General features: G+C 36.9%; 1 protein-coding gene across 8 annotated transcripts in view; it reads right to left on the reverse strand.

Moving 5' to 3' along the window:
- LOC311607988 (uncharacterized protein) overlaps positions 1-12,611 on the reverse strand; it is a 129,822-nt gene that overhangs the window by 103,830 nt on the left and 13,381 nt on the right. For all 8 annotated transcript variants that reach the window (XM_084800279.1, XM_084800274.1, XM_084800276.1 and 5 more), the window contains exons 8-15: positions 11,732-11,781; positions 6,293-6,341; positions 5,866-5,915; positions 5,532-5,598; positions 4,962-5,008; positions 4,205-4,253; positions 3,703-3,752; positions 2,581-2,662 (exon numbers count right to left, since the gene is read on the reverse strand). In XM_084800279.1, coding sequence (XP_084656405.1) covers positions 2,581-2,662; positions 3,703-3,752; positions 4,205-4,253; positions 4,962-5,008; positions 5,532-5,598; positions 5,866-5,910 — 340 coding nt within the window. In that variant the 5' untranslated portion in view covers positions 5,911-5,915; positions 6,293-6,341; positions 11,732-11,781. The remainder of the gene's footprint in view (positions 1-2,580; positions 2,663-3,702; positions 3,753-4,204; positions 4,254-4,961; positions 5,009-5,531; positions 5,599-5,865; positions 5,916-6,292; positions 6,342-11,731; positions 11,782-12,611) is intronic.

Genomic DNA, 12,611 nt, shown 5'->3' on the forward strand with positions numbered 1-12,611 from the left:
AAAAGAAATATCCTGACAACCTAGATGTCTCTCAACCAAAGAATAGATCAAGAAACTGTGGCACATTTACACAATGGAATGCTAGTCAGCTCTCAAAATCAAGGTAATCTTGAAATTTGCAGGTAAATGGATGGAACAAGAAATGACATCCTGACTGGGGTAACCCAGACCCAGATAGACACGCATGTTACATACTCACTTTTAAGTGGATATTAGCCCAACATAGATGTCCTCTGACTGACTCCACCCAGAGTGGATCAGGAAAGATACTGGAACATGGAGCTGGACTCTGGGTGAAGAGCTGCTAATTGTATGGAAGAGTTAGGAAATGGAAAGTTGGGATGTTGTCAGGAGCTCCTCAGTGAGACTTTCAAGACCGGGGGATCTGGACTGAGGGGGGCCCACATAAATTGATGCACCGACCAAGGACCTGCAAACAGAGGACCTAGAGCGCTTTTCAGATGTAGCCAATGGACAGCTCATTCTCCACGTGGGGGTGGGGAGCTAGGGACTGCCTTTGACATGAGCTCTGGCGCCCTCAATGTGATCACTACCCATTAAGGGAGAGGCCCTGTGGAAACACAGAGGAAGGGGATTCAAGCTATCCATATGAGTCCTGGTAGGCTGTGGTCAGAAGCTGGGGGAAGAGGACCCCACCTGTCTGAGGTCTAGAGGAGGGGAATAGAGCAGAAAGGGAAGGAGAGTGGGAACAAGAAGATAAGAGTGAGGAGATTACAACTCAGATGTAATGTAAATAAATTAATAATAATAATAATAATAATAATAATAATAATAATAATAATGAAATTTAAACATAAAAAAAGAAATATCCTGAAGTGAAATAAGTTTTTAGCTTTAAGAACACAGGAAGTTAATATCTTCAATGGAAGATTTATGACTGCAGTCAGTGCAACTGAAATATCAAAGGGAAATATATAGATATAGGCACGAGGGTTGGTGAAAAGAAATATACCATCTGCTCAGACCTCAACCTTGAGATGACATCTGAACTCTCAAAGCTAATACAATAGAATGTAAGAGAACAGATACTTTGTGAAATATTTTAGAGTCATTTACACCACATTCTTCAGTTTGTCCTGTAATTTAAGAATTGCAAAGTGATGGCAAATGTCCACAAGCACGTATAATTCATTTAATTTCAAGAGAGTGGTTTTCAACTAATTAGCTTGAGGATATTAATTGACAAAAGAAGCTTTTTAATGCATGCATTTATGTGGTATTAATATGACCTATTTTCTTCTAATTTAGATACGCAGCAGTCGGGAGGCAGAGGTAGGTGGATCTCTGTGAGTTTTGAGACCAGCCTGGTCTACAGAGTAAGTTCCAGGACAGCCAGGGCTACACAGAGAAACCATGACTTGGAAAACAAAATCCAAATCAAACCAAGACAAACAATGAAAATTTTAGATTTCTTTAAAAACCAATTGATGTTATGTGAATATGTTTTTGTGTTAATCCCAAGTGTGGGATATGGGGCTGCTTCAGATTGTCCACAGCAGCTGTAATATGTCTGTGCTCTGGCAGGGACATAATATTGACAGATGAGGATAGTTTACATTTGGAACTCTGGGGACTCTTATAAATGCCAGAGCCTGGAAAGGGGCCAGGAGCACTTCAAAGAGAGGCTTCTGCTCCCCCTTTACTGTGGCTATTGATGCTGTTGCTGTTGTTGGTTGTTTGCTGTTGGTTGAGGCTAGTTGTAGTTTGTCAAGTAGTCGTGTGCAGAGAGAGGAGAAGAAGAAATTGAATATTCTAACAGGAAAGTCAAACTTAGCCCAAGGAACGCTATGCCACTGATCAGGAGGAAGTAGTCTAAACAGGTCTACGCCCCCTTTCCCCTCTTACCTTCTTCCTTGCCTACCTAGTGTTGGGAGACTGGAAGAGACTGGGGTGAGGAAGGGTGGTATATATAATAACCCAATAAAGTATCCCCAAAAATGTGCCTACACAAAAACAAATTTATTGACCTATTTATGGGAAAATAAATTGAGTCTAAAGTAGGAAATATTCTGATCACTGATCAGAAAATAGTGCATGAAAAAATTTTCAATTAAAAATTTAAAAGGCAAAAAAGTAGGAAATAATGTATAAGAATTCAGGGTTGAAATGTGTTTATCAAGAATAGACTGCTGCATTTCAGTTCAGTGCAATATTGACTGTGAGAAACAATTTTAGTATTCAAGAAATAAACATATTATTTATTTTGCATGAAAAATTTTGTCATACTTTAAAGGAAGCAGACAATTTCTTTATAAAAAAACAATCAAAGTGTCCTATTCAAATTAATCATTTGAATATATAAGGGTAATCAGCCCACTGCTCTGATGACTGAGAGGTGTGAGAAACAGGATTGAGTGGCTCCTATTAATTCCAAATCCTCCCTCCTCCCTCTCTCACTCTCTCTTTCTCTCCCTCTGCCTCGCTCTCTCACTCTCCCTCCTTCCTTCTCTCTTTATCTCCCTCCTATAGACTCTGAAGCAGCACTAACAATATTTTTTGAGTTCTGTCATTTTCCTTTTTAAGCAAATGTTCCATCAAGTGGCATTTTACGGTTCTTACCTTTATTGTGTTCCTCTCCTGGCCCATCTGCAGCCCCGTGTAAATGATCACTGCCCTTCGTGGAAAGACACTCAAAAATACTCTATTAAGGGAAGCATCAAACCTGATTTGCACAAGCACCACTTAATGACTTACTAAGAAAGTATATGAACTTTTTAATTCTAGAAACAGACTTGAAAAATATTTTTAGAATCAAAGCACTTGAAACAAGAACCTCATATGGCCAATGACTACAAAAACTGACCATGGGAGGCCAAACAACACAAAATAGCAAAATTATCAGATATAGCTATTTCCAGAAGTAATAAACTGAGCAGTTCCCTAGACCAAGCCAAGAATTAGAGGGCATTTAAAAATCACCCTTCTAAAAATGCATGAAAGTATTAGAGCTTCAGGGCATTATTAATATTTAGAATGCTTCCAATGAGAAAACTACTTCAGAGGAAACAATGTGGAGCATCCAGAGACCTCACAGTGCAGAGTACTGCAAAGACACAAAACACATGCCTAGGAAGCCAACACTATATCCCTATGTATAACACAGTAAGGGCTCTGATGTTTAAAGAAAGTGAAATATATCTGGCTACTACCTGAGAGAGCCAAACGTTATCATATAGTAAGGCTTCATCTCTGTGCTGAGACCAGTACCTGGCAGGTCCTTTTACCTAAGACATCCATACAACCCTTCCCACAATGGCCTCTTGGAATATAAGGTCGCTGTATGATATCTGTGATCCTAAATTCACTGTTCCCATAGGGGTAAAATAATCTGCTTTGTTTTGTTTAAATTATTTGTACAGGACAATAGGAAACCAATTTTTAAAAACATACATACACACACACACACACACTCATAAAATGCCTATACATACACACACAACACACACAAACACACAACACACATATTATCTTAAACACACATACACTTATTTTTCAGTTTGTGAATTTTTCTTTGCCTGTCTACATTTAAAACCCAAACATACTAATAATTTAAAGGCCCAGTCATCAATTTAAGTTCCATGATACAAAATACCATATGGCAAGTTTTCCTCTAAATCTTGTTCAGACTTAACACAAATCATTCAAGGCATTTTCTCAAAACAAAAACAGCATTGAACAAACCTCAGCGTTATCTCTTGAATCTTCAAGTTTCTGTAATATGGACTTCTTACCTATACAATGCAGTCACGGAAAGATTTATGAGAATATTTACTATAGGGAGGTTAAATATATATTTGTATATATTTAATATATCTTTCTTCTACACTTTGATATTTTTATATTTCAATAATATAACAGAGCAAGACAAAAATTTAGACAATTGAAATATTTTCAAGAAGGCATTTTTACAGTAAGAAGTGGACAAGAGAAAATTATTTAAAAGAATTGATGTTGGGGGTAAAAAGGGGATTTTCTAAGCAACAAATTACTCCCTTGAGAAATGAACAGACTTTTAGTCTTTAAAAACTGGATGTACACCTAAAAAGGTGATGCTTGTTAGGGGACATACACACTTTTAATACTGCTTGAGCATGAAACAATCTTCACGCATTATCTGCAAATTTATCTTTGTTGTTGTCCCCACTATTAGCGTAAGTGAGATTGTTATTATCTATTTGCGTACATGGACTCCCTTTGTTACTTTTCCCTTCTGGCTGTTTTGTTGCTTCATCCTGTCATGAAAAACAAAGGAAACACAACTTCAGAAATTGTATTTCTCAATTTATTCTCTTTATCATTCTCTGTATCAGTTACTGAGACATATGTTTACAGCCTATTAAGTCACAGGCACAATCCTGTGAGAATCTAGAGTTAAGGAATTAACTTATTTTAAAAAAAAAAGAATTAACTTATTGCCACACTCATCACTGTTATGGCTCATACATGTGGCAGCTGAATGGGATTATTAACTGTTTCTGTCCCTAGGGGTCTTGTGTAGTATTTTCTGGCACCATGGAAGGTACACAACAATAGTGGCACTCACATGTTGGTAGTAACCAATAGCTATTTAATTGAATGCAAAGCCCCACTCAAAAGAAAGGAAATTGTGTGTGTGTGTGTGTGTGTGTGTGTGTGTGTGTGTATCAGTATTAAATAATGAAAAAGAAGCTACCAATTTTTAGATGGGGGTACATGAAAAGGGCAAAAGGGAAGAGAACTGTGAGGAACAAAGAATAAGGAAAAAGATGAAACAAAGTAATATAATCCTATTTTAACTTAAAATATATAAAAATAGAAACACCAATTTCTATATACTGGTAAAGTGATATATGATAACAAAAGAGAAATTAAAGGATTGAGTCACTAGATCTATTGAAATATATTTAATATAGACACATCACTAAAAACTTTTTTTTTCCAAAACAATCCATTGGACAAACCTCAGAATCCTTACTTGAATCTTCAAATTTCTGTGATAAGTTCTTATCTAAACAATGTAGTAACAAAACCATTAGTGAGAACATTTGTCATGGTGAATTTATACATATATTTATTTACATATATCTTAAATCTACATTTTGATGATTGTATATTTTGAAGAAATAAAATAGCAAGACAAAAGCCAGCCACGGTGGCGCACACCTGTAACCGCAGCACCCGGGGAGGCAGAGGCAGGTGGATCTCTATGAGTTAGAAGCTAGACTGGTCTACAAAGCAAGTATAGGACAGCCATGGTTACATCAAGAAACCTTGTCTCAAAAGAATAAAGAAACAAACAAAAACCCAGCAAGACAAGATTTCAGATAATCTAAATTTTTTTAGGAAGACTTCATTGTAGTAGGGAGTGGGCAAGAAAAAAAATTTAAGAGAACAATGTTTGTTTGGGGATATACACATGTCAACTTCTTATAAGTATACTTGAGTAGAAAACATTACATTCATATTACATATACATATATATATATACATATATATTACGTTATTATTATTATGGACACAACTGAAATTACCATTATTTGTTTTCTGATAATGACTTTCTTGGTTATTTTTTTCTGCTGGCTGCTTTTCTGCTTCTTCCTGTCATGAAAAGCAAATACATATTTAGAAGTTACTGTTCTGTCTTTCTCTCCATGACTCACTCACTCTATCTGTCACTAAGATAAGATATTTACAGTCTATCAAGTTAGAGACACAATCCTATCAGATGCTAAAGAATTATTGACATACGCTAACAAATGAGAATATAAAACTTTAATCCCTCATATCTATGAATGAAATTAAATCTATGACTCAAATGAATTAGTAAGATACATTATTCATAGCTTCAGAAAAGAAGGAACAAACCTCAGGATCCTCAGCTGAATCTTCAACTGTCTGTGAGGGGGACATCTTATCTATACAGCAAAGTCACAGAAATATTAATGAGAGCATTATTTGCAGTCACGTTAATATGCATATATTTAAAGATTCAAGCAAGGCTATTAACATGTATACCATATCTCTACATCTTCATGTTTCTATATTTTTATGAAAACAAAAACAAAATTTCAGACAACTGAAGCATTCTCTGAAAAGCGTTGCTGTAGTTAGAAGTGAGAAAGACAAACAACTTTTAATAAAGTCACAAAGGTTCTATGAGAACATTCACACTTGCACTTTTTATAAGAGTACTAGAGACTAAGGCAATCTTGATGCACATTTGCAAACTATCATTTTTGTTATCGTTACTCTATTATTATGTAAATGAAATCATCATTATCTATTTGCTTACGAGGACTCCCTTGGTTACTTTTTCCTAGTGGTTGCTTTGTTGCTTCTTCCTATCATGAAAAAAAAAAAAACAGAAACACAACTTCAAAAATTATGTTTCTTCTGTAATTTTCTCCATCATTCACTCAATGATTCAGTAACTAAGACACAAGTATTTACACTCTACAAGTTATAGAACACACCTGTGAGAAGCTAATACAGGTTAAATTTTTGTCATGCTGGGCATTAGTGTGGCTCACAGATGTGGCAGTAGGACTGGAATATTAATTGCTTCCCTCCCTTGTATAGTATTTTCTGGAACTATGAAAGCTATACAGTAGGAGAGAAATGCAAGATGGTGGCACTGAACATGTACAGTATCTGATCAGCAAGATACAGACTAGGGACCCAGCTTGGAGCTACAGACAAAATACTTGGAAAGCCCTAGATGAGAGGGGTCAACACAGTGCAGAGCACAGGTGGGTCTAGCCTCAGGACATCCAACTGGCCCACAGAGGACAGGTACCCAGTCGACAAGAGTCTAGACCCATACCCACCTTTGAGCCACAGCCTTACTCTATATCACCAAAGGATAGGTCAATGAAACAGAAACTAAACCGAGAAATAGTGACACTAACCAATGTCATGAATCAAATGCATCTAACAGATATCTACAGAACTTTTCACCCAACACAAAAGATAACTTCTTCTCAGCACCTCATGGAACCTTCTCCAAAATTTATCATATAGTAAGTCACAAAACAAGCCTTAACAGATACAAGAAGATTGAAATAATACATATCAGATCACCTGGACTAAAGCTGGACTTCAACAACAACAGAAATAACAAAAAGCCTACACACACATAGAAACTAAACAACTCTCTACTTAATGACACCTGGATCAGGGAATAAAGAAAGAAAGGAATTAAGGACTTCCAAAAATTCAATGAAAATGAAGGTACAACATACCCAAATTTATGGAACACATTGAAAGCAGGGCTAAGAGAAAAATTCAAAGCACTAAGTGCCTTAAAAAGAAATTGGAAATATCTCATACAGGCAACTGAATGACATATCTGGAAGCCCTAGAAAAAAGAGGCAGAAACAAATACCCAAGAGGAGTAGATAGCTGGAAATAATCAAACTCAGGGCTGAAATCAATAAATTAGAAACAAAGAGAACAATTCAAAGAATCAACAAAACCAGGAGATGGTTCTTTGAGAAATTCAACAAGATAGACAAACCATTAGCCAAACTAACTAAAAGGCAGAGAGACACTATCCAAATCAACAAAATCAGAAATAAAAAGGGAGAAATAACAACAGACACTGAAGAAATAAAAAAATCAGAAGATCCTACTTCAAAGGCTTATATGCCAAAAAATTTGAAAATCTAAGGAGAACAGAACTTTTCTTGATAGATTCCACTTGCCAAAGTTGAATCAATATCATATAAACAAATTAAATAGTCATATTTCTCCTACAGAAATAGACAGTAATCAAAAGTCTCCAAAAAAAAAAAATGGCCCAGATTCAACACAGAATTCTACCAGACCTTCAGAGAAGAGCTAATACAAGTTCTCTTCAAACTATTCCATCAAATAGAAACAGAAGGAACATTACCAAACTCATTCTATGAGGCCACAGTCACCTTGATACCTAAACCACAGAAAGACTCAATTAAAAAAAGAGAATTTGAGACCAATTTCTCTTATGAACATTGATGCAAAAATACTCAATAAAATATTGTCAAACTGATTCCAAGAACACATCAAAGATATCATTCACCATGATGAAGTAGGCTTCATTCCAGACATGCAGGGATGGTTCAATATATAGAAATCAATCAATGTAATCCACCATATAAACAAAAGAAAAAACCACATGATCATCTCCTTAAATGCCAAAAAAGCATTTGACAAAAATCCAACACCCCATTCATGTTTAAAGTTTTGGAAAGATCAGGGATACAAGGAACATACCTAAACATAATAAAGGTGATATACAGCAAGCCAATAGCCAACATCAAATTAAATGGAGAGAAACTTAAGGAAATTCCTCTAAAATCAGGGACCAGACAAGGCTGCCCACTTTCTCCATATCTCTTCAATATAGTTCTTGATGTTCTAGGTAAAGCAATAAGACAACAAAAGGAGATCAAAGGGATCCAAATAGGAGAGGAGGAGGTCAAATTATTCCTATTTGCAGATGATATGATAGTGTACATAAGTGACCCCCTAAATTCCACCAAAGAACTCCTACAGCTGATAACCACCTTCAGCAAAGTGGCTGTATACAAAATTAACTCAAAAAAGTCAGTAGCCTTCTTGTATACAAATGACAATTGTGCTGAGAAAGAAATTAGGAGGACTACACCCTTCACAATAGCCACAAGTAATATAAAATATTTAGGAGTAACTCTAACCAAGCAAGTAAAAGACTAGTTTTAAAAAAGAACTTCAAATCTCTGAAGAAGGAGATTGAAGATGCCATCAGAAGATGGAAAGATCTTCCTTGTTTGTGGATCGGGAGAATTAACATAGTAAAAATGGCCATCTTACCAAAAGCAATTTACAGATTCAATGCAATCCCTATCAAAATACCTACACTACCTTTTAAGGCCTTAAAATACAAATTCTCAACTTCATATGGAAAAACAAAAACCCAGAATAGCTAAAGTGATCCTGTACAATAAAAGATCCTCCAGAGGAATCTCCATCCCTGATCTCAGGCAGTACTATAGAGTAATAGTAATTAAAACAGAATAGTAATGGTATAGCAACAGGCTGGTTTGTCAGTGGAATCAAATCAAAGACACAGAAATAAATCCACAGAGACTTAAGTCTTAACAAAGAAACCAAATCTATTCAATGGAAAAACGATAGCATCTTCAACAAATGGTGCTAGTCTAATTGGATATCTACATGTAGAAAAATGCAAATAGATCCATATTTATCATCATGCACAAAACTCAAGTCCAAGTGGATTAAAGACATCAACATAAAACCAGAGACACTAAATCTGTTAGAAGAAAAGTGGAGAAGAGTCTGGAACTCATTGGCGCAGGAGATAACTTCCTGAACAGAACTCCAACAGCCTAGGCTCTAAGATCAACAATTAATAAATGGTACCTCATGAAGCTGAGAAGTTTCTGTAAGGCAAAAGACACTGTTAACAGAAAAAAGTGACAGCCTACAGATTGGGAAAATATTTTTACCAACCTTACATCTGACAAAGGACTAATATCCAAAATATATAAAGAGCTCAAGAAATTAAATACCACCAAACTAAATAATCCAATTAAGAAATGGGGCTCAGAACTAAACAGAGAATTCTCACCAGAGGAATATCAAATGGCTGAGAAATACTTAAAGAAATGTTCAGTGTTTTTAGTCATCAGAGAAATGCAAATCAAATCGACTCTGAAATTCCATCTTACACCCATCAGAATGGCTAAGATAAAAAACTCAAGTGACAAGACATGTTGTTAAGGATGTGGAGAAAGGGGAACACTCCTTCATTGCTGGTGGGAGTGCAAACTTGTACAACCAGTGGAACTGAAACTGGTGCTTTATCAGAAAATTGGAAATAGGGCTACTTCAAGACCCAGCTATTCCACTCCTTGGAACAAACCCAAAAGATGCTCTACCACACAACAAGGACATATGCTCAACCACATTCATAACTGCCTTATTCGTAATAGCCAGAACCTGGAAACAACCTAGATGTCCCTTAGTCAAAGAATGGATAAAGAAACTGTGATACATTTACACTATGGAATACTACTCAACTATTAAAAACAAGGAAGTCCTGAAATTTGTGGACAAATGGATAGAATTAGAAATGATGATCCTGAGTGAGTTAACCCAGACCCAGAAAGATACAAATGGTTTATACCCACTTATAATTGGACACAAGCCCTACAGAGATGTCCCTTGAAAGTCTTCACTTAGCAGGAGATTGGGGTAGATACTGGGACTTCCTAGTGGGACTCCAGGTGAGAGAGGTAAGGGAGAATGTAGAAATAGAAAGATCCAGAGGGTCCTAGAAACCTACAAGAAGACCATCAAGCCTAGTGGATCTGGACCCAGGGGTGTTCTGCTCAAACTACTATACCAACCAAGGACAATGCATGCAGTAAGCCTAGAACCCCTATCCAGATCTAGCCAATGGACAGCACATTCTCCACAGTTGTGTGGAGAGTAGGGACTGATTGACATGAACTCTGGTGCCCCCTATTTGACAACTTCCTCATGGTGGGTAGGCCTGGTGGCACTCAGAGGAAGGGTAAGCAGGCTACCAGGATGAGGCTGTGATCATATGGTGGTGGGGGGGAGTCCCCTTCTGTAACAGACCCAGGGGAGGGGCATAGGGGGGAAAGGGAGGGAGGGGGAACAGGAAGATACAAGTGAGAGGTAACAATTGAGATGATTGAGATGTAATCTGAAAAATTACTTAAATTTAAAAAAATGCACCCTGACGTAAACCTAGACTGCAATAAGTAGAACTCACATTTTGGTGTAATGAATGTCTATCTAGTGGGGCATAAATCTCATACAACAGGTGAGAAATCATGCCCGATACTAGAAACCTAGTCAACATTCAGCTCATGAATCTAAGAAAAGGATATACCACAACCACTTGGCTAAACCAGCAAATTTCTAACTGTATTCTAAATCTTATTTTAAAAATCAGAGAGAAGTGTGCCCTCATCAAAGAAGCCTTTATTCAAAACAAATAGAAACAATCAATGAAACCTCAGCTGGACACAGTGCAGAGATTAATAGAGCAATTGTAGGCATCCCACACCAAATGGGTTATCTGCGTTACAGCTTCTTGAATCTGTGGCTGAAGAAACAACAAAGAGTGACCAGTAAGACTGTTATGGGCAGAATACCAGGAACTCTGCTGTAATTCTCCTAGAAACCCCTGCATAATGTACATCAGAACATTGACAGTGCCAATAGACATGCTTACTCGGAAGAGGAATGTCTCATAGTGTGTCCTACCATTACACAAAGAACTAGAGGCAATTGATCACTGCTGGGGAAAGTCTGAAGGATGAGCTATCTTATTGGTTAGCAAATAGAAAGTCATCAGCCATCAAACTAACTATATTCAGACATGGCTCAACAGGTTTTATGTGTATGTGTATAAGTGTGTGTGTGTGTGTGTGTGTGTGTGTGTGTGTGTGTGTGTGCGTGTTGTAGGGAGGAGATCTGGAAGGAGCTAGAGAAAGGAAAGCAAGGGGGAAATGTTGCAATTCAATTTTGATTAAAACTTCATATAAATTTTATAAATAAAGTGTTCAACATCATATTCAAGCAGAGTTGGCGACATATGATAACAAATGAGAGATTAGAGACTCAATTAGTTAGTTCTATGACTGCAATGAATTTAGAGTGGCCACAAACATTCAAAGATTTTTTTGTGTGTCAAAAGCAAAAATATTGAACAAACCTCAGTAATCTTATTTGAATCTTCATCTTTCTGTGATTTGGGTTCCTCATCTATACAATATAATTAAAGTTAATGAGAACTTTTGTATGGTAAATTAGAAATAGATACATGACAGATACATAGATATTTTAATGTTTGTATATTTTAATAAAATAAAACCAAAAAATGAGACAAGTGATGCATTTCAGAAATATATTGTGATGAATGGAAAACAGAAAGAAAAATACTTCTAAAATAATCAATCCTGCTTGGCATCTGTACATTTGCTCTTCTAAGTATCAGGCGGTGGCTTGGATGAGAATGTCCTCCGCTCATACATTACTTCAGTGGGACTCACCCAAATTTTTCTCCATTTGTGGTGATGTTGGCTATGTGTTTCTCATGTAATATTCGTTACACTTCAGTATGTCTACGGATTTCTTGTAGAACTTAGGATGACCAGCTTAGGGGTGACACCACCCATAATGGCTGGGCCCTCCCACGTCAATCACCAATTAAGAAAATGCCCTATAAAGCCAGGCACTGTGGCATACTCCTGTGATCCCAGCACTCAAGAGGCAGAGGTTGGTGTATCTCTATGACATCAAGGCCAACCTGGTCTACAAAGTGAGTCCAGGACATCCAAGCCTTCACAGAGAAACCCTGTCTTGAAAACCCAAAGGAAGAAGGAGAAGAGGAGGAGGAGGAGGATGAAAAAGAGGAGGAGGTGGAGGAAAGAAAATGCCCTATACTTGGATGCTATTGAAGCAGTTTTTTCAATTGAACTCCCTTCTTTCAGATGACTCTAGATTGTGTCAAGTTGACATAAAGCTAGCCAGGACAGGAGAGACAGCTGACCTTTAGAGTCAGATTAAGGGAGATTCCTAATAAGTAGAGACAC

Source organism: Acomys minous, assembly GCF_964271855.1.
Source record: "Acomys minous genome assembly, chromosome: 10".
Classification (NCBI taxonomy): Eukaryota; Metazoa; Chordata; class Mammalia; order Rodentia; family Muridae; genus Acomys; species Acomys minous.